This window comes from Salvelinus alpinus, chromosome 11 (genome assembly GCF_045679555.1).
Source record: "Salvelinus alpinus chromosome 11, SLU_Salpinus.1, whole genome shotgun sequence".
Taxonomy (NCBI): Eukaryota; Metazoa; Chordata; class Actinopteri; order Salmoniformes; family Salmonidae; genus Salvelinus; species Salvelinus alpinus.
Genome location: NC_092096.1, coordinates 73,271,571 through 73,293,186, shown reverse-complemented (window position 1 = coordinate 73,293,186; position 21,616 = coordinate 73,271,571). Strand labels below are relative to the sequence as shown.

The 21,616-nt window shown below is 47.1% G+C and overlaps 1 protein-coding gene across 5 annotated transcripts; it reads right to left on the bottom strand.

The window, feature by feature from the left end:
* Positions 1 to 1,105: 1,105 nt before the first annotated feature.
* On the bottom strand, positions 1,106 to 21,378 carry LOC139534777 (uncharacterized). 5 transcript variants are annotated; one of them, XM_071334217.1, is made up of 5 exons: positions 21,011 to 21,378; positions 19,135 to 19,425; positions 14,923 to 15,084; positions 11,862 to 12,063; positions 1,106 to 11,319 (listed from the first exon to the last, which is right to left on the bottom strand). In XM_071334217.1, exons 2-5 carry the CDS (start codon positions 19,277 to 19,279, stop codon positions 9,270 to 9,272), a joined length of 2,559 nt encoding a protein of 852 aa, XP_071190318.1. In that variant the 5' UTR covers positions 19,280 to 19,425; positions 21,011 to 21,378; the 3' UTR covers positions 1,106 to 9,269. The 5 variants fall into 5 exon arrangements, with proteins under 5 accessions (XP_071190318.1, XP_071190320.1, XP_071190319.1 ...); XM_071334219.1 differs by lacking the exons at positions 19,135 to 19,425; positions 21,011 to 21,378 and adding an exon at positions 17,935 to 17,983; XM_071334218.1 differs by lacking the exons at positions 19,135 to 19,425; positions 21,011 to 21,378 and adding an exon at positions 17,816 to 17,877.
* Between the last annotated feature and the right edge of the window lie 238 nt (positions 21,379 to 21,616).

The window sequence follows — 21,616 nt, the reverse complement described above, 5'->3', positions numbered from 1 at the left end:
GGAGACTGGGGGGGAGAGATACTGAGAGGGAGGGACTGAGGGGGAGAGATACTGAGAGGGAGGGACTGATGGGGAGAGATACTGAGAGGGAGGGACTGAGGGGGAGAGATACTGACAGGGAGGGACTGAGGGGGAGAGATACTGAGAGGGAGGGACTGATGGGGAGAGATATTGAGAGGGAGGGGGAGACTGGGGGGGAGAGATACTGAGAGGGAGGGACTGAGGGGGAGAGATACTGAGAGGGAGGGACTGATGGGGAGAGATACTGAGAGGGAGGGACTGATGGGGAGAGATACTGAGAGGGAGGGACTGAGGGGGAGAGATACTGAGAGGGAGGGACTGAGGGGGAGAGATACTGAGAGGGAGGGGGAGACTGGGGGGGAGAGATACTGAGAGGGAGGGACTGATGGGGAGAGATACTGAGAGGGAGGGACTGAGGGGGAGAGATACTGAGAGGGAGGGACTGAGGGGGAGAGATACTGAGAGGGAGGGGGAGACTGAGGGGGAGAGATACTGAGAGGGAGGGACTGATGGGGAGAGATACTGAGAGGGAGGGGGAGACTGAGGGGGAGAGATACTGAGAGGGAGGGACTGATGGGGAGAGATACTGAGAGGGAGGGGGAGACTGAGGGGGAGAGATACTGAGAGGGAGGGACTGATGGGGAGAGATACTGAGAGGGAGGGGGAGACTGAGGGGGAGAGATACTGAGAGGGAGGGACTGATGGGGAGAGATACTGAGAGGGAGGGGGAGACTGAGGGGGAGAGATACTGAGAGGGAGGGACTGATGGGGAGAGATACTGAGAGGGAGGGGGAGACTGAGGGGGAGAGATACTGAGAGGGAGGGACTGATGGGGAGAGATACTGAGAGGGAGGGGGAGACTGAGGGGGAGAGATACTGAGAGGGAGGGACTGATGGGGAGAGATACTGAGAGGGAGGGGGAGACTGAGGGGGAGAGATACTGAGAGGGAGGGACTGATGGGGAGAGATACTGAGAGGGAGGGGGAGACTGAGGGGGAGAGGGGAGAGGGGGAGGGAGACAGAGACTGATGGGAAGAGGGAGGGAGAAGGGAGCATGCAATGCATCTGACTCTTGGTAATTCAATGTTTTAATTCAATGTTTTAATACAATGTTTTAATTCAATGTTTTAAATGTCCATAATCAAACCAATAAATGATGATAACCTAATGAAATATATCTTTATGGTTCCATTTAACCATCACAGAGACTACTGATGGGAGCTATAGTTTAGATATTTATTATCAGGCAGACAGTACAGTATATAGACAGGCTGATTTAGGACACAGACAGACACAGAGGGTTACTCTCTAATCAACAGAGATCTATAGTAACAACTGGTCTGGGAGCAGACTGCAGTAACAACACCTCTGTTAGACAAACCATACCACAGGAGTGGACCTTTAAATCCCAGATTGGCCGTTTAAATCCCAGACCGGCCCCTTAAATCCCAGACCGGCCCTTTAAATTCCAAACTGGCCCTTTAAATCCCAGACCGGCCCTTTGAATCCCAGACCGGCCCTTTGAATCCCAGACCGGCCCTTTGAAACCCAGACCGGCCCTTTAAATCCCAGACCGGCCCTTTGAATCCCAGACCGGCCCTTTGAATCCCAGACCGGCCCTTTAAATCCCAGACCGGCCCTTTAAATCCCAGACCGGCCCTTTAAGTGACTCTGAGAGGGAAATGTGGGACCGACTGTACTAGCTGGATGAGCCTGGTTCTTGACCGGTTCTGCTGTCTAGCTAACTGTTTAATAGATCTGGGACCAGACTAGGACGAGGCTGGGATCTGTAAAAACCACAAAGACACTTTCCATGGAGATATGATACTGTAAACTCCTGGGGAGCAACATCATATGTTGTAAACAACAATAACAACAATAATAACAACAAAATCAGAACGCCATATGATATTCAAAAAGTCTCAGTTTTCCTCATGATCCGCTGTCATCGAGTCACATTCCCCACAGTCTGGTAACAGAGGACATGCTGGGATCTGTAGTTCCTAAACGAACGCTCCCACAGTCTGGTAACAGAGGACATGCTGGGATCTGTAGTTCCTAAACGAACACTGCTACACTCTCTCCTAGAACTACAGTATGTCTGTGTGCCTGGGCATGTCTCTGGGTTTAAACTGTAGAGGAATGGACCAAATGGAAACCTAATCCCTATAGTGCACTACTTCTGACCAGAGGCCCTTAATGCCAAGCCTAAAGTAGTGCACTATGAAGGGAATAGGGTGCCATTGGGAATGCAGCTATACTGAATGTGAGTAGGGAGAATACTGGAACATGTAGGCAGAATACTGACTGACCGGCTGGCAGACTGGTATACTGACTGACCGGCTGGCAGACTGGTTTACTGACTGGATTACTGACTGACTGGTTTACTGACTGACCGGTTTACTGACTGACAGGTTTACTGACTGACTGGTTTACTGACTGGTTTACTGACTGACTGCTTTACTGACTGGTTTACTGACTGACTGCTTTACTGACTGACTGCTTTACTGACTGACCGGCTGGCAGACTGGTTTACTGACTGACCGGCTGGCAGACTGGTTTACTGACTGACCGGCTGGCAGACTGGTTTACTGACTGACCGGCTGGCAGACTGGTTTACTGACTGACTGGCTGGCAGACTGGTATACTGACTGACTGGCTGGCAGACTGGGTTACTGACTGACTGGCTGGTAGACTGGTTTACTGACTGACTGGTTTACTGACTGACTGGCTGGCAGACTGCTTTACTGAATGACTGGCTGGTAGACTAATTTACTGACTGACTGGTTTACTGACTGACCGGCTGGCAGACTGGTTTACTGACTGACCGGCTGGCAGACTGGTTTACTGACTGACTGGCTGGTAGACTGGTTTACTGACTGACTGGCAGGTAGACTGGTTCCCTGACTGGCTGGTTTACTGACTGACTGGCTGGTAGACTGGTTTACTGACTGGCTGGGTTTCTGACTGGCTGGTTTACTGACTGACTGACTGGTTTACTGATTTACTGGTTGTTTACTGGTTGTTTTACTGACTGGCTAATTTACTGACTGGTTGGTTTTCTGACTGACTGGTTTACTGGTTGTTTTACTGACTGGCTAATTTACTGACTGGTTGGTTTTCTGACTGACTTTTTTTTACTGACTGACTGCCTGACTGGCTGGCTGACTGGTTTACTGGCTGGCTGACCTAGTGACGTCATGGGTGTTCTCTTCAGTAAAACTCCCTCTGTTCCTCCATGGTAGAAAGATACAACTCTCCTTCTGTACAGAGCCTCTACAGCCAGACGGACGGACACTAGCTAGAAGATCACAGCACCTTGTGTTTCTCCCGTATGTTAGCCATGTTGTTAAATGAGCACAGCACACTGTTAGGAAACAAGACTCAGGACTTAATGAACGGTGATCCTTAAATGTGACTTTTTCCGGCGTTAGGATTCTAAATGTCTTGTAGTGTATCCATGGCTTGAGGACAATGTGAGCTGTAGATGTAGTTGAACACAGACACACATTGGTTCTGAGTTCTTCTCTGGTGAACTGCAGCATCTGAAGGTCAAGCTGGCGAGAACGAGGTGCTCTGAAACACTCTGGATATAAAAATGTCTTCTGGTCCTGCAGAACTCTGGACTAGAATCAGTCATGTAGAGTCTAGTGATCAACAGAGTTCTAGAACATTCCTGTTGACCCAGTCCATTCTAGAACATTCCTGTTGACCCAGTCAGTTCTAGAACATTCCTGTTGACCCTGTCCGTTCTAGAACATTCCTGTTGACCCTGGCAGTTCTAGAACATTCCTGTTGACCCAGTCAGTTCTAGAACATTCCTGTTGACCCTGTCCGTTCTAGAACATTCCTGTTGACCCTGGCAATTCTAGAACATTCCTGTTGACCCTATCAGTTCTAGAACATTCCTGTTGACCCTGTCCGTTCTAGAACATTCCTGTTGACCCTGTCAGTTCTAGAACATTCCTGTTGACCCTGTCCGTTCTAGAACATTCCTGTTGACCCTGTCAGTTCTAGAACATTCCTGTTGACCCTGTCCATTCTAGAACATTCCTGTTGACCCTGGCAGTTCTAGAACATTCCTGTTGACCCAGTCAGTTCTAGAACATTCCTGTTGACCCTGTCAGTTCTAGAACATTCCTGTTGACCCAGTCAGTTCTAGAACATTCCTGTTGACCCTGTCCGTTCTAGAACATTCCTGTTGACCCTGGCAATTCTAGAACATTCCTGTTGACCCTGGCAGTTCTAGAACATTCCTGTTGACCCTGTCCGTTCTAGAACATTCCTGTTGACCCTGTGGAGTCACACTGTCACACTACACTACCCAGAGTTCCACAGCAGGTTTAGTCACATGGTAGTCAGGTTATTGCCTTGCTATTGGCTGGTGTTATACACTGTTACTATGGTTACTATGAGAGAGACAGAGCTAGTGATGTTAACAGAACTACAGGCGGTGAAATGGTTGGTGTGTGTGTCCGGGGGACTGAGGGGACCATTGTGACACTGAGTTCAAACACAGGCCACACAACATGCATTGTTCTGATCTGACGAGAGAGAGACAGAGAGTTTGTCTTCTCTCCTCTCTTTGTGTTGTAGTGTCTCTATAGACCAGGTTGTAGTGTCTCTCTAGACCAGGTTGTAGTGTCTCTGTAGTGTCTCTGTAGACCAGGTTGTAGTGTCTCTCTAGACCAGGTTGTAGTGTCTCTGTAGTGTCTCTGTAGACCAGGTTGTAGTGTCTCTCTAGACCAGGTTGTAGTGTCTCTCTAGTGTCTCTATAGACCAGGTTGTAGTGTCTCTCTAGACCAGGTTGTAGTGTCTCTGTAGTGTCTCTGTAGACCAGGTTGTAGTGTCTCTCTAGACCAGGTTGTAGTGTCTCTGTAGTGTCTCTCTAGACCAGGTTGTAGTGTCTCTCTAGACCAGGTTGTAGTGTCTCTATAGACCAGGTTGTAGTGTCTCTGTAGTGTCTCTCTAGACCAGGTTGTAGTGTCTCTGTAGACCAGGTTGTAGTGTCTCTGTAGACCAGGTTGTATTGTCTCTCTAGACCAGGTTGTAGTGTCTCTGTAGACCAGGTTGTAGTGTCTCTCTAGACCAGGTTGTAGTGTCTCTCTAGTGTCTCTCTAGACCAGGTTGTAGTGTCTCTCTAGTGTCTCTCTAGACCAGGTTGTAGTGTCTCTCTAGACCAGGTTGTAGTGTCTCTCTAGACCAGGTTGTAGTGTCTCTCTAGACCAGGTTGTAGTGTCTCTGTAGACCAGGTTGTATTGTCTCTCTAGACCAGGTTGTAGTGTCTCTCTAGTGTCTCTCTAGACCAGGTTGGAGTGTCTCTGTAGTGTCTCTCTAGACCAGGTTGTATTGTCTCTCTAGACCAGGTTGTATTGTCTCTCTAGACCAGGTTGTAATGTCTTTCTAGACCAGGTTGTAGTGTCTCTCTAGACCAGGTTGTAGTGTCTCTCTAGACCAGGTTGTAGTGTCTCTCTAGACCAGGTTGTAGTGTCTCTGTAGACCAGGTTGTAGTGTCTCTGTAGACCAGGTTGTAATGTCTCTCTAGACCAGGTTGGAGTGTCTCTGTAGTGTCTCTCTAGACCAGGTTGTATTGTCTCTCTAGACCAGGTTGTAGTGTCTCTGTAGTGTCTCTCTAGACCAGGTTGTAGTGTCTCTGTAGTGTCTCTCTAGACCAGGTTGTATTGTCTCTCTAGACCAGGTTGTAGTGTCTCTGTAGTGTCTCTCTAGACCAGGTTGTAGTGTCTCTGTAGTGTCTCTCTAGACCAGGTTGTAGTGTCTATATAGACCAGGTTGTAGTGTCTCTCTAGACCAGGTTGTAGTGTCTCTGTAGACCAGGTTGTAGTGTCTCTGTAGACCAGGTTGTAGTGTCTCTCTAGACCAGGTTGTATTGTCTCTCTAGACCAGGTTGTAGTGTCTCTGTAGTGTCTCTCTAGACCAGGTTGTAGTGTCTCTGTAGACCAGGTTGTAGTGTCTCTGTAGACCAGGTTGTAGTGTCTCTCTAGACCAGGTTGTAGTGTCTCTATAGACCAGGTTGTAGTGTCTCTCTAGACCAGGTTGTAGTGTCTCTATAGACCAGGTTGTAGTGTCTCTGTAGTGTCTCTCTAGACCAGGTTGTAGTGTCTCTATAGACCAGGTTGTAGTGTCTCTCTAGACCAGGTTGTAGTGTCTCTCTAGACCAGGTTGGAGTGTCTCTCTAGACCAGGTTGTAGTGTCTCTGTAGTGTCTCTATAGACCAGGTTGTAGTGTCTCTCTAGACCAGGTTGTAGTGTCTCTCTAGACCAGGTTGTAGTGTCTCTCTAGACCAGGTTGTAGTGTCTCTCTAGACCAGGTTGTAGTGTCTCTCTAGACCAGGTTGTAGTGTCTCTGTAGACCAGGTTGTAGTGTCTCTGTAGACCAGGTTGTAGTGTCTCTCTAGACCAGGTTGTAGTGTCTCTCTAGACCAGGTTGTAGTGTCTCTGTAGACCAGGTTGTAGTGTCTCTCTAGACCAGGTTGTAGTGTCTCTCTAGACCAGGTTGTAGTGTCTCTGTAGACCAGGTTGTAGTGTCTCTATAGACCAGGTTGTAGTGTCTCTGTAGTGTCTCTGTAGTGTCTCTGTAGTGTCTCTCTAGACCAGGTTGTAGTGTCTCTCTAGACCAGGTTGTAGTGTCTCTCTAGACCAGGTTGTAGTGTCTCTCTAGACCAGGTTGTAGTGTCTCTGTAGTGTCTCTCTAGACCAGGTTGTAGTGTCTCTCTAGACCAGGTTGTAGTGTCTCTGTAGTGTCTCTGTAGTGTCTCTGTAGTGTCTCTCTAGACCAGGTTGTAGTGTCTCTCTAGACCAGGTTGTAGTGTCTCTCTAGACCAGGTTGTAGTGTCTCTCTAGACCAGGTTGTAGTGTCTCTGTAGTGTCTCTCTAGACCAGGTTGTAGTGTCTCTCTAGACCAGGTTGTAGTGTCTCTATAGACCAGGTTGTAGTGTCTCTGTAGTGTCTCTCTAGACCAGGTTGTAGTGTCTCTGTAGACCAGGTTGTAGTGTCTCTGTAGACCAGGTTGTATTGTCTCTCTAGACCAGGTTGTAGTGTCTCTGTAGACCAGGTTGTAGTGTCTCTCTAGACCAGGTTGTAGTGTCTCTCTAGTGTCTCTCTAGACCAGGTTGTAGTGTCTCTCTAGTGTCTCTCTAGACCAGGTTGTAGTGTCTCTCTAGACCAGGTTGTAGTGTCTCTCTAGACCAGGTTGTAGTGTCTCTCTAGACCAGGTTGTAGTGTCTCTGTAGACCAGGTTGTATTGTCTCTCTAGACCAGGTTGTAGTGTCTCTCTAGTGTCTCTCTAGACCAGGTTGTAGTGTCTCTCTAGTGTCTCTCTAGACCAGGTTGTAGTGTCTCTCTAGACCAGGTTGTAGTGTCTCTCTAGACCAGGTTGTAGTGTCTCTGTAGACCAGGTTGTAGTGTCTCTGTAGTGTCTCTCTAGACCAGGTTGTAATGTCTTTCTAGACCAGGTTGTAGTGTCTCTCTAGACCAGGTTGTAAAGTAACAGGTCTTTATCTCCAGGATAACTGAAACATTAACAACACTACAACCAGGTTATATTAACAACACTACAACCAGGTTATATTAACAACACTATGACCAGGTTAGATTAACAACACTATGACCAGGTTAGATTAACAACACTACGACCAGGTTATATTAACAACACTACGACCAGGTTAGATTAACAACCAGGTTAGATTAACAACACTACAACCAGGTTATATTAACGACCAGGTTAGATTAACAACACTACAACCAGGTTAGATTAACAACACTACGACCAGGTTATATTAACGACCAGGTTAGATTAACAACACTACAACCAGGTTAGATTAACAACACTACAACAGGTTATATTAACAACACTACAACCAGGTTAGATTAACAACACTACGACCAGGTTAGATTAACAACACTATGACCAGGTTAGATTAACAACACTACGACCAGGTTATATTAACAACACTACGACCAGGTTAGATTAACAACACTACGACCAGGTTAGATTAACAACACTACAACCAGGTTATATTAACAACACTACGACCAGGTTATATTAACAACACGACAACCAGGTTAGATTAACAACACTATGACCAGGTTAGATTAACAACACTACGACCAGGTTAGATTAACAACACTACGACCAGGTTATATTAACAACATTACAACTAGGTTAGATTAACAACCAGGTTATATTAACAACACTACGACCAGGTTAGATTAACAACACTACGACCAGGTTAGATTAATAACACTACAACCAGGTTAGATTAACAACACTATGACCAGGTTAGATTAACGACCAGGTTAGATTAACAACACTACGACCAGGTTAGATTAACGACCAGGTTATATTAACAACACTACGACCAGGTTAGATTAACAACACTACGACCAGGTTAGATTAACAACACTACAACCAGGTTAGATTAACGACCAGGTTATATTAACGACCAGGTTAGATTAACAACACTATGACCAGGTTAGATTAACGACCAGGTTATATTAACAACACTACGACCAGGTTAGATTAACAACACTACGACCAGGTTAGATTAACAACACTACAACCAGGTTAGATTAACGACCAGGTTATATTAACGACCAGGTTAGATTAACAACACTACAACCAGGTTAGATTAACAACACTATGACCAGGTTAGATTAACGACCAGGTTAGATTAACAACACTATGACCAGGTTAGATTAACGACCAGGTTATATTAACAACACTACGACCAGGTTAGATTAACAACACTACGACCAGGTTAGATTAACAACACTACGACCAGGTTAGATTAACAACACTATGACCAGGCACACACAGTCTCAAATGGAACCCTTTTCCACAGCTCCCTATGTGGGATCTGGTCAATAGTAGTGCACTATGTAGGGGATAGAGTGCCCATTGGCCCCTGATCAAAAGTAGTGCACTATGTAGGGGATAGAGTATCATTTGGGTCAGACCCAAACTAATCTGCCTCTGTGCTAAACCCCTCCACAGAACCAGTGACCCATCTTGACTGTATCTCCTGTAGCTCAGGACAGGAGCTTCATGTCGGGCCCTCCTGTGTCTGATCCACACATCAGAGCTATGTTCAGGATCCCCAGTGTTGTGGAACATTACCTAATAAAACAGTTGTTGTTGTGGGGGTTTTTCCGTTCACTTGCATCCCCCCCCCACCCCCCCCCCGTTCAGGATGAAAATGGTTTAGTCCACTGACTCCGCTCAGCTGTCCATCACACGCTCTCCATGATGATCACCACAGAATCTTCCTCAGCCAATGGGGTGTCTCCTGGGGCGGGGCTACACAGGGTTAGTCCCTCCCCTGACCCCTGACCTCTAACCGGACAGTCCAGGCTGTCATGGAGCTCGCTCACCCCCTCCTCTCCTTCATCCCCCCCTCCTCCTCTCCTCCCTTCCCCCGCTTCCTCCTCTCTCTCCTCCTCTTCCTCCTCCTCCTCGTCTTCCTCAACCTGACAGCGACACACCTCGATGCCTGAGTCCCCGGTCAGACGACGGTGGCGGTACTGACTCTCATCAGCCCCAACTTCCTCCTGCTCTTCCTCCTCCTCCTCTCCCTCGCTCCTGTAGGTGTGGGGGACAAGCTGGTACACGTCCACACAGGGGGAGAACAGGGTCTGCTTGGGGGGAGACTGGGTGGGCCTGGGGGAGACAGGGGGAGGAGAGGAGGATGAGGGGGAGAAGGGGGGAGGAGAGGAGGGGGAGAAGGGGGGAGGAGAGGACAAGGGGAAGACAGGGGGAGGAGAGGAGGAAGAGGGGGAGAAGTGGGGAGGAGATGAGGGGGAGGGGGAGAAGGGGGGAGGAGAGGACAAGGGGAAGACAGGGGGAGGAAAGCAGGAGGGAGAGACCGTCTCTGTCCGTCCCACTGCTAGAGCTCCAAGAGGATCAAAAAAGGCCAGAACTGAAGAAACCGGGGCAGAGGGGGTAGGAGCTGGAGAGACCGGAGCAGAGGGGGTAGGAGCTGGAGAGACCGGGGTAGAGGGGGTAGGAGATGGAGAGACCGGGGCAGAGAGGGTAGGAGCTGGAGAGACCGGGGCAGAGAGGGTAGGAGCTGGAGAGACCGGGGCAGAGGGGGTAGGAGCTGGAGAGACCGGGGCAGAGGGGGTAGGAGTTGGAGAGACCGGGGCAGAGGGGGTAGGAGCTGGAGAGACCGGGGCAGAGGGGGTAGGAGTTGGAGAGACCGGGGCAGAGGGGGTAGGAGTTGGAGAGACCGGGGCAGAGGGGGTAGGAGCTGGAGAGACCGGGGCAGAGGGGGTAGGAGCTGGAGAGGCCGGGGCAGAGGGGGTAGGAGCTGGAGAGACCGGGGCAGAGGGGGTAGGAGCTGGAGAGACCGGAGCAGAGGGGGTAGGAGCTGGAGAGGCCGGGGCAGAGGGGGTAGGAGTTGGAGAGACCGGGGCAGAGGGGGTAGGAGCTGGAGAGGCCGGGGCAGAAGGGGTAGGAGCTGGAGAGGCTAGGGTAGAGAGGGTAGGAGCTGGAGAGGCTAGGGTTAGGGTAGGAGGTTGGGCTGGAGAGAGCGCAGAGTGGTTAGGGGCACAAGAGGTGGGGGTGGCAGGGGAGGGGTCAGCAGAGGTGGGGGGGGTAGGGGAGGGGACAGCAGAGGTGGGGGTGGTAGGGGAGGGGACAGCAGAGGTGGGGGTGGTAGGGGAGGGGACAGCAGAGGTGGGGGTGGTAGGGGAGGGGACAGCAGAGGTGGGGGTGGGGGTAGGGTAAAGGAGAGAGGATGGTGTGGGGGAGGGGCTGTGGGGAGAGGATGGTGTGGGGGAGGGGCTGTGGGCAGAGGATGGTCTGTCGTGGCCTGGATTGGTTGAAGGACAAGCAGTCCCAGCTAGAGGGTGTTCTGTTGTCGTAGCAACAAGAGGGTGTTCTGTAGACGTGGGTGAGGTACGAGAAAAGAGAGGAGCTACATTACAGACATCTGTCTCCATAGTAACAGTTTCCATGGTAGCACCAGGAAAGTAGTGCACCTGTGCAGGTTCTGTAGATTGTTCGCTTAAGTTGTTGTCGGCCTCTGAGGTTATAACAACACTAAACGGATCAGCAACAACACCCCTCCTGTTGCCACCGGCAATATCCGCCTCTGTCTCTGAAGATACCGAGACAATCATCTCCGAGGATGTTACCGTGGCAACTGTCTCCAAGACAACAGCAGCAGTGGTCTCTGCAGCGTATTGGGACAGTGTTGTGGGCGTGGAAGCACGGCTTGTGTCGGTCTCGTAGGTGCTACAGGGAGAAGATGGACAGCAAGACTCACAGGAACAGCTGGAGCTGCAGGGTCAGAGGTCAGAACCACAATGCCATCTTTACTACAGCTTCTATCACAAATATCTTTACTACAGCTTCTATCACAAATATCTTTACTACAGCTTCTATCACAAATATCTTTACGACAGCTTCTATCACAAATATCTTTACTACAGCTTCTATCACAAATATCTTTACGACAGCTTCTATCACAAATATCTTTACGACAGCTTCTATCACAAATATCTTTACGACAGCTTCTATCACAAATATCTTTACGACAGCTTCTATCACAAATATCTTTACGACAGCTTCTATCACAAATATCTTTACTACAGCTTCTATCACAAATATCTTTACGACAGCTTCTATCACAAATATCTTTACTACAGCTTCTATCACAAATATCTTTACTACAGCTTCTATCACAAATCAGAAAGGTGTTTTTTCATCCTTTCTCATCTCAAACTCAAAGTGGCTTCTTTACATTGTCAAGTGTGTTTTATATCAATATTATTCAACCAACCAACCAATCACTCAGTCAGCCAGACAATCAGTGTTCCCACCTGTTGTCAGAACTGAAGGAGGAGGGTGCAGCGCTGGCGCTGGTGCCGGGGTGGGGGTGTGATCCCGGGGGATGGTGGGGTGGCTGGGGGTAGCGAGCGGCGCCCCCCTGGGCAGCGAACACAGTGCTGTAGGGAGGTGGGGGAGTGGAGGGCTGAGCTGCTACCTCTTCATAGGACGGGAGCTTCAGAGACGCCAGGAAACCTGGAGAGAGGAGAGGAGAGGAGAGGAGAGGAGAGGAGAGGAGAGGAGAGGAGAGGAGAGGAGAGGAGAGGAGAGGAGAGGAGAGGAGAGGAGAGGAGAGGAGAGGAGAGGAGAGGAGAGGAGAGGAGAGGAAAGGAGAGGAGAGGAGAGGAGTCTTATTGAGGTCTAACATGGAGGAGGGTTAGGCCAGTAGGATGTCGCCACATGGTAGGCCAGTATATTAGGGTTAGGCCAGTAGGCTGTAGATCCATGATAGGACAGTAGGTTAGGGTTAGGCCAGTAGGATATAGATCCATGATAGGACAGTAGGTTAGAGTTAGGCCAGTAGGATATAGATCCATGATAGGACCGTAGGTTAGGGTTAGGCCAGTAGGATATAGATCCATGATAGGACAGTAGATTAGGGTTAGGCCAGTATATTAGGGTTAGGCCAGTAGGATATAGATCCATGATAGGACAGTAGGTTAGGGTTAGGCCAGTAGGATATAGATCCATGATAGGACAGTAGATTAGGGTTAGGCCAGTATATTAGGGTTAGGCCAGTAGGATATAGATCCATGATAGGACAGTAGGTTAGGGTTAGGCCAGTAGGATATAGATCCATGATAGGACAGTAGGTTAGGGTTAGGCCAGTATATTAGGGTTAGGCCAGTAGGATATAGATCCATGATAGGACAGTAGGTTAGAGTTAGGCCAGTAGGATATAGATCCATGGTAGGACAGTAGGTTAGAGTTAGGCCAGTAGGATATAGATCCATGATAGGCCAGTAGATTAGGGTTAGGCCAGTATATTAGGGTTAGGCCAGTAGGATATAGATCCATGATAGGACAGTAGGTTAGGGTTAGGCCAGTAGGATATAGATCCATGATAGGACAGTAGGTTAGAGTTAGGCCAGTAGGATATAGATCCATGGTAGGACAGTAGGTTAGAGTTAGGCCAGTAGGATATAGATCCATGATAGGCCAGTAGATTAGGGTTAGGCCAGTATATTAGGGTTAGGCCAGTAGGATATAGATCCATGATAGGACAGTAGGTTAGGGTTAGGCCAGTAGGATATAGATCCATGATAGGCCAGTAGGTTAGGGTTAGGCCAGTATATTAGGGTTAGGCCAGTAGGATGTAGCTCCATGGTAGGCCAGTAGGCTACTCACTGAGGTCTAACATGGAGGAGGGGTAGGATATAGCTCCATGGTAGACCAGTAGGATACTCACTGAGGTCTAACATGGAGGAGGGGTAGGATGTAGATCCATGGTAGGCCAGTAGGCTACTCACTGAGGTCTAACATGGAGGAGGGGTAGGATGTAGATCCATGGTAGGCCAGTAGGATACTCACTGAGGTCTAACATGGAGGAGGGGTAGGATGTAGCTCCATGGTAGGCCAGTAGGATACTCACTGAGGTCTAACATGGAGGAGGGGTAGGATGTAGATCCATGGTAGGCCAGTAGGATACTCACTGAGGTCTAACATGGAGGAGGGGTAGGATGTAGCTCCATGGTAGGCCAGTAGGATACTCACTGAGGTCTAACATGGAGGAGGGGTAGGATGTAGATCCATGGTAGGCCAGTAGGATACTCACTGAAGTCTAACATGGAGGAGGGGTAGGATGTAGATCCATGGTAGGCCAGTAGGATACTCACTGAGGTCTAACATGGAGGAGGGGTAGGATGTAGCTCCATGGTAGGCCAGTAGGATACTCACTGAGGTCTAACATGGAGGAGGGGTAGGATGTAGCTCCATGGTAGGCCAGTAGGATACTCACTGAGGTCTAACATGGAGGAGGGGTAGGATGTAGCTCCATGGTAGGCCAGTAGGCTACTCACTGAGGTCTAACATGGAGGAGGGGTAGGATGTAGCTCCATGGTAGGCCAGTAGGCTACTCACTGAGGTCTAACATGGAGGAGGGGTAGGATGTAGCTCCATGGTAGGCCAGTAGGCTGCTCACTGAGGTCTAACATGGAGGAGGGGTAGGATGTAGCTCCATGGTAGGCCAGTAGGATGCTCACTGAGGTCTAACATGGAGGAGGGGTAGGATGTAGATCCATGGTAGGCCAGTAGGATACTCACTGAGGTCTAACATGGAGGAGGGTAGGATGTAGCTCCATGGTAGGCCAGTAGGATACTCACTGAGGTCTAACATGGAGGAGGGGTAGGATGTAGCTCCATGGTAGGCCAGTAGGATACTCACTGAGGTCTAACATGGAGGAGGGGTAGGATGTAGCTCCATGGTAGGCCAGTAGGATACTCACTGAGGTCTAACATAGAGGAGGGGTAGGATGTAGATCCATGGTAGGCCAGTAGGATACTCACTGAGGTCTAACATGGAGGAGGGGTAGGATGTAGCTCCATGGTAGGCCAGTAGGATACTCACTGAGGTCTAACATGGAGGAGGGGTAGGATGTAGCTCCATGGTAGGCCAGTAGGTTACTCACTGAGGTCTAACATGGAGGAGGGGTAGGATGTAGCTCCATGGTAGGCCAGTAGGATACTCACTGAGGTCTAACATGGAGGAGGGGTAGGAAGTAGCTCCATGGTAGGCCAGTAGGATACTCACTGAGGTCTAACATGGAGGAGGGGTAGGATGTAGCTCCATGGTAGGCCAGTAGGATACTCACTGAGGTCTAACATGGAGGAGGGGTAGGATGTAGATCCATGGTAGGCCAGTAGGATACTCACTGAGGTCTAACATGGAGGAGGGGTAGGATGTAGCTCCATGGTAGGCCAGTAGGATACTCACTGAGGTCTAACATGGAGGAGGGGTAGGATGTAGCTCCATGGTAGGCCAGTAGGTTACTCACTGAGGTCTAACATGGAGGAGGGGTAGGATGTAGCTCCATGGTAGGCCAGTAGGATACTCACTGAGGTCTAACATGGAGGAGGGGTAGGATGTAGCTCCATGGTAGGCCAGTAGGTTGATCTCTCTCTGTCTCTGCTGCTGTTGGACTCTGAGTTTAGCCCGGCGGTGTCGGTAAGCACAGCAACAACTGAACAGGATCAGAACTGTCCACAGCAGCCAGAACCCTGAATAATACAGAGAGAACCGGTTAAAACACCTTACAGAACCATGAAGAATACAGAGAGAACCGGTTAGAACATACAGAACCCTGAAGAATACAGAGAGAACTGGTTAGAACACCTTACAGAACCATGAATAATACAGAGAGAACCGGTTAGAACATACAGAACCCTGAAGAATACAGAGAGAACCGGTTAGAACACCTTACAGAACCATAAATAATACAGAGAGAACCGGTTAGAACAAACAGAACCCTGAAGAATACAGAGAGAACCGGATAGAACATACAGAACCCTGAAGAATACAGAGAGAACCGGATAGAACATACAGAACCCTGAAGAATACAGAGAGAACCAGTTAGAACACCATACAGAACCCTGAATAATACAGAGAGAACCGGTTAGAACACCTTACAGAACCCTGAATAATACAGAGAGAACCGGATAGAACATCATACAGAACCCTGAATAATACAGAGAACCTGTTAGAACATACAGAACCATGAGGAATACAGAGAGAACCTGTTAGAACATCATACAGAACTCTGAAGAATACAGAGAGAACCGGATAGAACATACAGAACCCTGAATAATACAGAGAGAACCGGTTAGAACATCATACAGAACCCTGAATAATACAGAGAACCTGTTAGAACATACAGAACCATGAGGAATACAGAGAGAACCAGTTAGAACATCATACAGAACCCTAAAGAATACAGAGAACCGGTTAGAACATCATACAGAACCCTGGAGAATACAGAGAGAACCGGTTAGAACATCATACAGAACCCTGAATAATACAGAGAGAACCTGTTAGAACATCATACAGAACCCTGAATAATACAGAGAACCGGTTAGAACATCATACAGAACCCTGAATAATACAGAGAGAACCGGATAGAACACCATACAGAACCCTGAATAATACAGAGAGAACCGGATAGAACATACAGAACCCTGAAGAATACAGAGAGAACCAGTTAGAACACCATACAGAACCCTGAATAATACAGAGAGAACCGGTTAGAACACCTTACAGAACCCTGAATAATACAGAGAGAACCGGATAGAACATCATACAGAACCCTGAATAATACAGAGAACCTGTTAGAAGATACAGAACCATGAGGAATACAGAGAGAACCTGTTAGAACATCATACAGAACTCTGAAGAATACAGAGAGAACCGGATAGAACATACAGAACCCTGAATAATACAGAGAGAACCGGTTAGAACATCATACAGAACCCTGAATAATACAGAGAACCTGTTAGAACATACAGAACCACGAGGAATACAGAGAGAACCAGTTAGAACATCATACAGAACCCTAAAGAATACAGAGAACCGGATAGAACATCATACAGAACCCTGGAGAATACAGAGAGAACCGGTTAGAACATCATACAGAACCCTGAATAATACAGAGAGAACCTGTTAGAACATCATACAGAACCCTGAATAATACAGAGAACCGGTTAGAACATCATACAGAACCCTGAAGAATACAGAGAGTACAGTAGTAGTGTTATAGTAGTGTTGTAGTAGTATTGTAGTTGTACCGTAGTAGTGTTGTAGTAATGTGATAGTAGTGTTGTAGTAGTGTTGTAGTAGTGTTGTAGTAGTGTTGTAGTAGTACAGTAGTAGTACTGTAGTAGTGTTGTAGTAGTACTGTAGTAGTGGTGTAGTAGTACAGTAGTAGTGTTGTAGTAGTACAGTAGTAGTACTGTAGTAGTGGTGTAGTAGCGTTGTAGTAGTACAGTAGTAGTGTTATAGTAGTGTTGTAGTAGTATTGTAGTTGTACTGTAGTAGTACAGTAGTAGTTTTGTAGTAGTACAGTAGTAGTAGTATTGTGGTAGTACTGTAGTAGTACAGTAGTAGTACAGTAGTAGTGTTGTAGTAGTGTTGTAGTAGTATTGTGGTAGTACTGTAGTAGTACAGTAGTAGTGTTGTAGTAATATTGTAGTTGTATTGTAGAAGTACAGTAGTATTATTGTAGTAGTACAGTAGCATGATAGTAGTAGTATTGCAGTAGTACAGTAGTAGGACAGTAGTAGTGTTATAGTAGTGTTGTAGTAGTACAGTAGTAGTGGTGTAGTAGTGTTGTAGTAGTACTGTAGTAGTACAGTAGTAGTGTTGTAGTAGTGTTGTAGTAGTACAGTAGTAGTGTTGTAGTAGTACAGTAGTAGTGTTATAGTAGTGTTGTAGTAGTATTGTAGTTGTACTGTAGTAGTACAGTAGTAGTGTTATAGTAGTATTGTAGTAGTACAGTAGTAGTGTTGTAGTGGTGTTGTAGTAGTACAGTAGTAGTACAGTAGTAGTACAGTAGTAGTGTTGTAGTAGTATTGTAGTAGTACAGTAGTAGTGCTGTAGTAGTACTGTATTAGTACAGTAGTAGTGTTGTAGTAGTACAGTGGTAGTACAGTAGTAGTGTTGTAGTAGTATTGTAGTAGTACTCACACCAAAGTTCATAGTAATAGGTGCAGCAGCCTGTCTCCCCACAGCAGTGTCCTGTAGTACAGTAGTAGTATTGTAGTAGTACTGTAGTAGTATTGTAGTAGTGTTGTAGTAGTGTTGTAGTAGTGTTGTAGTAGTGTTGTAGTAGTACAGTAGTAGTGTTGTAGTAGTATTGTAGTAGTGTTGTGGTAGTATTGTAGTAGTACAGTAGTAGTGTTGTAGTAGTATTGTAGTAGTACAGTAGTAGTGTTGTAGTAGTATTGTAGTAGTACTCACACCACAGTTCATAGTAATAGGTGCAGCAGCCTGTCTCCCCACAGCAGTGTCATGTAGTACAGTAGTAGTATTGTAGTAGTACAGTAGTAGTGTTGTAGTAGTATTGTAGTAGTACTCACACCACAGTTCATAGTAATAGGTGCAGCAGCCTGTCTCCCCACAGCAGTGTCCTGTAGTACAGTAGTAGTGTTGTAGTAGTACAGTAGTAGTACAGTAGTAGTGTTGTAGTAGTATTGTAGTAGTACAGTAGTAATACAGTAGTAGTGTTGTAGTAGTGTTGTAGTAGTACAGTAGTAGTGTTGTAGTAGTACAGTAGTAGTGTTATAGTAGTGTTGTAGTAGTATTGTAGTTGTACTGTAGTAGTACAGTAGTAGTGTTGTAGTAGTATTGTAGTAGTACAGTAGTAGTGTTGTAGTGGTGTTGTAGTAGTACAGTAGTAGTACAGTAGTAGTACAGTAGTAGTGTTGTAGTAGTATTGTAGTAGTACAGTAGTAGTGCTGTAGTAGTACTGTATTAGTACAGTAGTACTGTTGTAGTAGTACAGTGGTAGTACAGTAGTAGTGTTGTAGTAGTATTGTAGTAGTACTCACACCAAAGTTCATAGTAATAGGTGCAGCAGCCTGTCTCCCCACAGCAGTGTCCTGTAGTACAGTAGTAGTATTGTAGTAGTACTGTAGTAGTATTGTAGTAGTGTTGTAGTAGTGTTGTAGTAGTGTTGTAGTAGTGTTGTAGTAGTACAGTAGTAGTGTTGTAGTAGTATTGTAGTAGTGTTGTGGTAGTATTGTAGTAGTACAGTAGTAGTGTTGTAGTAGTATTGTAGTAGTACAGTAGTAGTGTTGTAGTAGTATTGTAGTAGTACTCACACCACAGTTCATAGTAATAGGTGCAGCAGCCTGTCTCCCCACAGCAGTGTCATGTAGTACAGTAGTAGTATTGTAGTAGTACAGTAGTAGTGTTGTAGTAGTATTGTAGTAGTACTCACACCACAGTTCATAGTAATAGGTGCAGCAGCCTGTCTCCCCACAGCAGTGTCCTGTAGTACAGTAGTAGTGTTGTAGTAGTACAGTAGTAGTACAGTAGTAGTGTTGTAGTAGTATTGTAGTAGTATTGTAGTAGTACAGTAGTAGTGTTGTAGTAGTACAGTAGTAGTACAGTAGTAGTGTTGTAGTAGTATTGTAGTAGTACAGTAGTAGTGTTGTAGTAGTATTGTAGTAGTACTCACACCACAGTTCATAGTAATAGGTGCAGCAGCCTGTCTCCCCACAGCAGTGTCCTGTAGTACAGTAGTAGTATTGTAGTAGTATTGTAGTAGTACTCACACCACAGTTCATAGTAATAGGTGCAGCAGCCTGTCTCCCCACAGCAGTGTCCTGTCTCACAGAGGTATCCTCCGTTGGAGCTGGCCCCAGAGCAGTACCTGGGTCGACCCAGCAGGGGCAGGCTACCACTACTGTGGTACTCCATCACCCCAACACGCAGTACGGTCACAACCCCGGTCAGGCAACGCGGTCAGCGGTCCAGTCAGGCAACACGGTCAGCGGTCCAGTCGACTGCAGCGGTCTGGTAGTGTCAGAGAGAGCGCTCCCGGTCATCTGGCAGGTCGGGGGAATCTGGACGGGGACAGAGTCAAAGGAGAGCTTTGTTTATTTACTGACAGAGGACACATCCCAAATGGGACCCTATTCCCTATATAGTGCACTACTTTAGACCAGGGCCCTATGGAACCCTATTCCCTATATAGTGCATTACTTTAGACCAGGACCCATAGGGCTGACCATAGGGCTCTGGTCTAAAGTAGTGCACTATATAAGGAATAGGGATTGCATTTAGGACGAAGCCAAGAGGAACCAACCAACATCACTCACTGGCTGACACTATCACACAATGCTTCTGTTTGACACACACACACACACACACACACACACACACACACACACACACACACACACACACACACACACACACACACACACAGACACACACACCACACTGTTTCACTGTTTCCTTTAGCCTACTGAAGGCCAACAGTATAAGTGATGATTTACGCATTAGGAGGATCAAGACTTCTACAGACCCAATCTTAAGAGATGATGGTGGGGCCACACACACAAAACACGCAGCCACACACACACACAAAACACGCATCCACACACACACACAAAACACGCAGCCACACACACACACAAAACACGCATCCACACACACACACAAAACACGCATCCACACACACACACAAAACACGCATCCACACACACACAAAACACGCATCCACACACACACACAAAACACGCATCAACACACACACACAAAACACGCAGCCACACACACACACAAAACACGCAGCCACACACACACACAAAACACGCATCCACACACACACACAAAACACGCATCCACACACAAACAAAACACGCATCCACACACACACAAAACACGCAGCCACACACACACACAAAACACGCAGCCACACACACACACAAAACACGCAGCCACACACACACACAAAACACGCAGCCACACACACACACAAAACACGCATCCACACACACACACAAAACACGCATCCACACACACACACAAAACACGCATCCACACACACACAAAACACGCATCCACACACACACAAAACACGCATCCACACACACACAAAACATGCATCCACACACACACAAAACACACTTCCACATACACAGTTATGGGATGTGCTCCTTGTATATAATGTATAAATAACACCATGGAATAGTTGGAGAGACAAAGATCCAATCATATTTGCTGCATTGCCACAATTTCACACTATACTGGCTGGCTGCACACACACAGAGAGAGAGAGAGAGAGAGAGAGAGAGAGAGAGAGAGAGAGAGAGAGAGAGAGAGAGAGAGAGAGAGGAGAGAGGTGGAAAGAGAGAGAGAGATCTGAGAGGAGAGAGGTGGAAAGAGAGAGAGAGATCTGTTCATGCAGAAATAGGAAACATCCACAGTGTCCATAATAATAAGCTCATAGACAAACAGAAGCATGTCGGTACCATAAGGTTTCAGCCTAAAGCCCGCTGTAGTATGGCGCCTATACCTTATTAAAGCTCATTCATATAGCTAGAGGTACATCCAGCCGACTAGTCCTGCAAACCAGAGATTCAACATTTTATATAACACCAAACAACCAAGGTTATAAAATGTACTTTTGAACGATTCACCCACCGGTTCATTGTCTAACTGCGAGGCACAAGGCCACGGCATCACTCAGGTTGGTGGAGAATCTAGAACCGATCCGCTGCTCTCCGGTAGAAGTCTCCATCATCGCTCTCTCTCTCTCTCTCCGGCAGACTGGCCGCCATTGCCACCCGGTACCGTTCCGTTAACGATACTTCTCCCCCAAAGTCCGCATCGGTAGGATACTCTTCTCATTCCCCGCACGGAAGAAAAACAACAACCGTCCACATAGAAAAACGGTACATCGATGCACACAAAAACAACAAATAAAATGTGTATTTCATGTTGCGATATAAATGAATATCAAACGATTTATTTTACTCGCACTGAACGCATTCAACTCTGATTGGCCCAGGGTGACAGCGGTTCAGCCAATCAGGGTTACCGTGGCAGTAAGCTCAGACAAGTAGTTCGTTTTAGTCAACCTGGACTCAAGGGTAGACGTAACATAGTAAACGTAAATCAGTCTTCCCTCCATTTAATATGTATGTCACGTTTCGTATGGTATGTATTCATTTGTGGATGTCCATCATCCATTATGTATGATATGTTAAGAATTGCAATTCGTACACTGTCAATCGATAAGGAATTTAA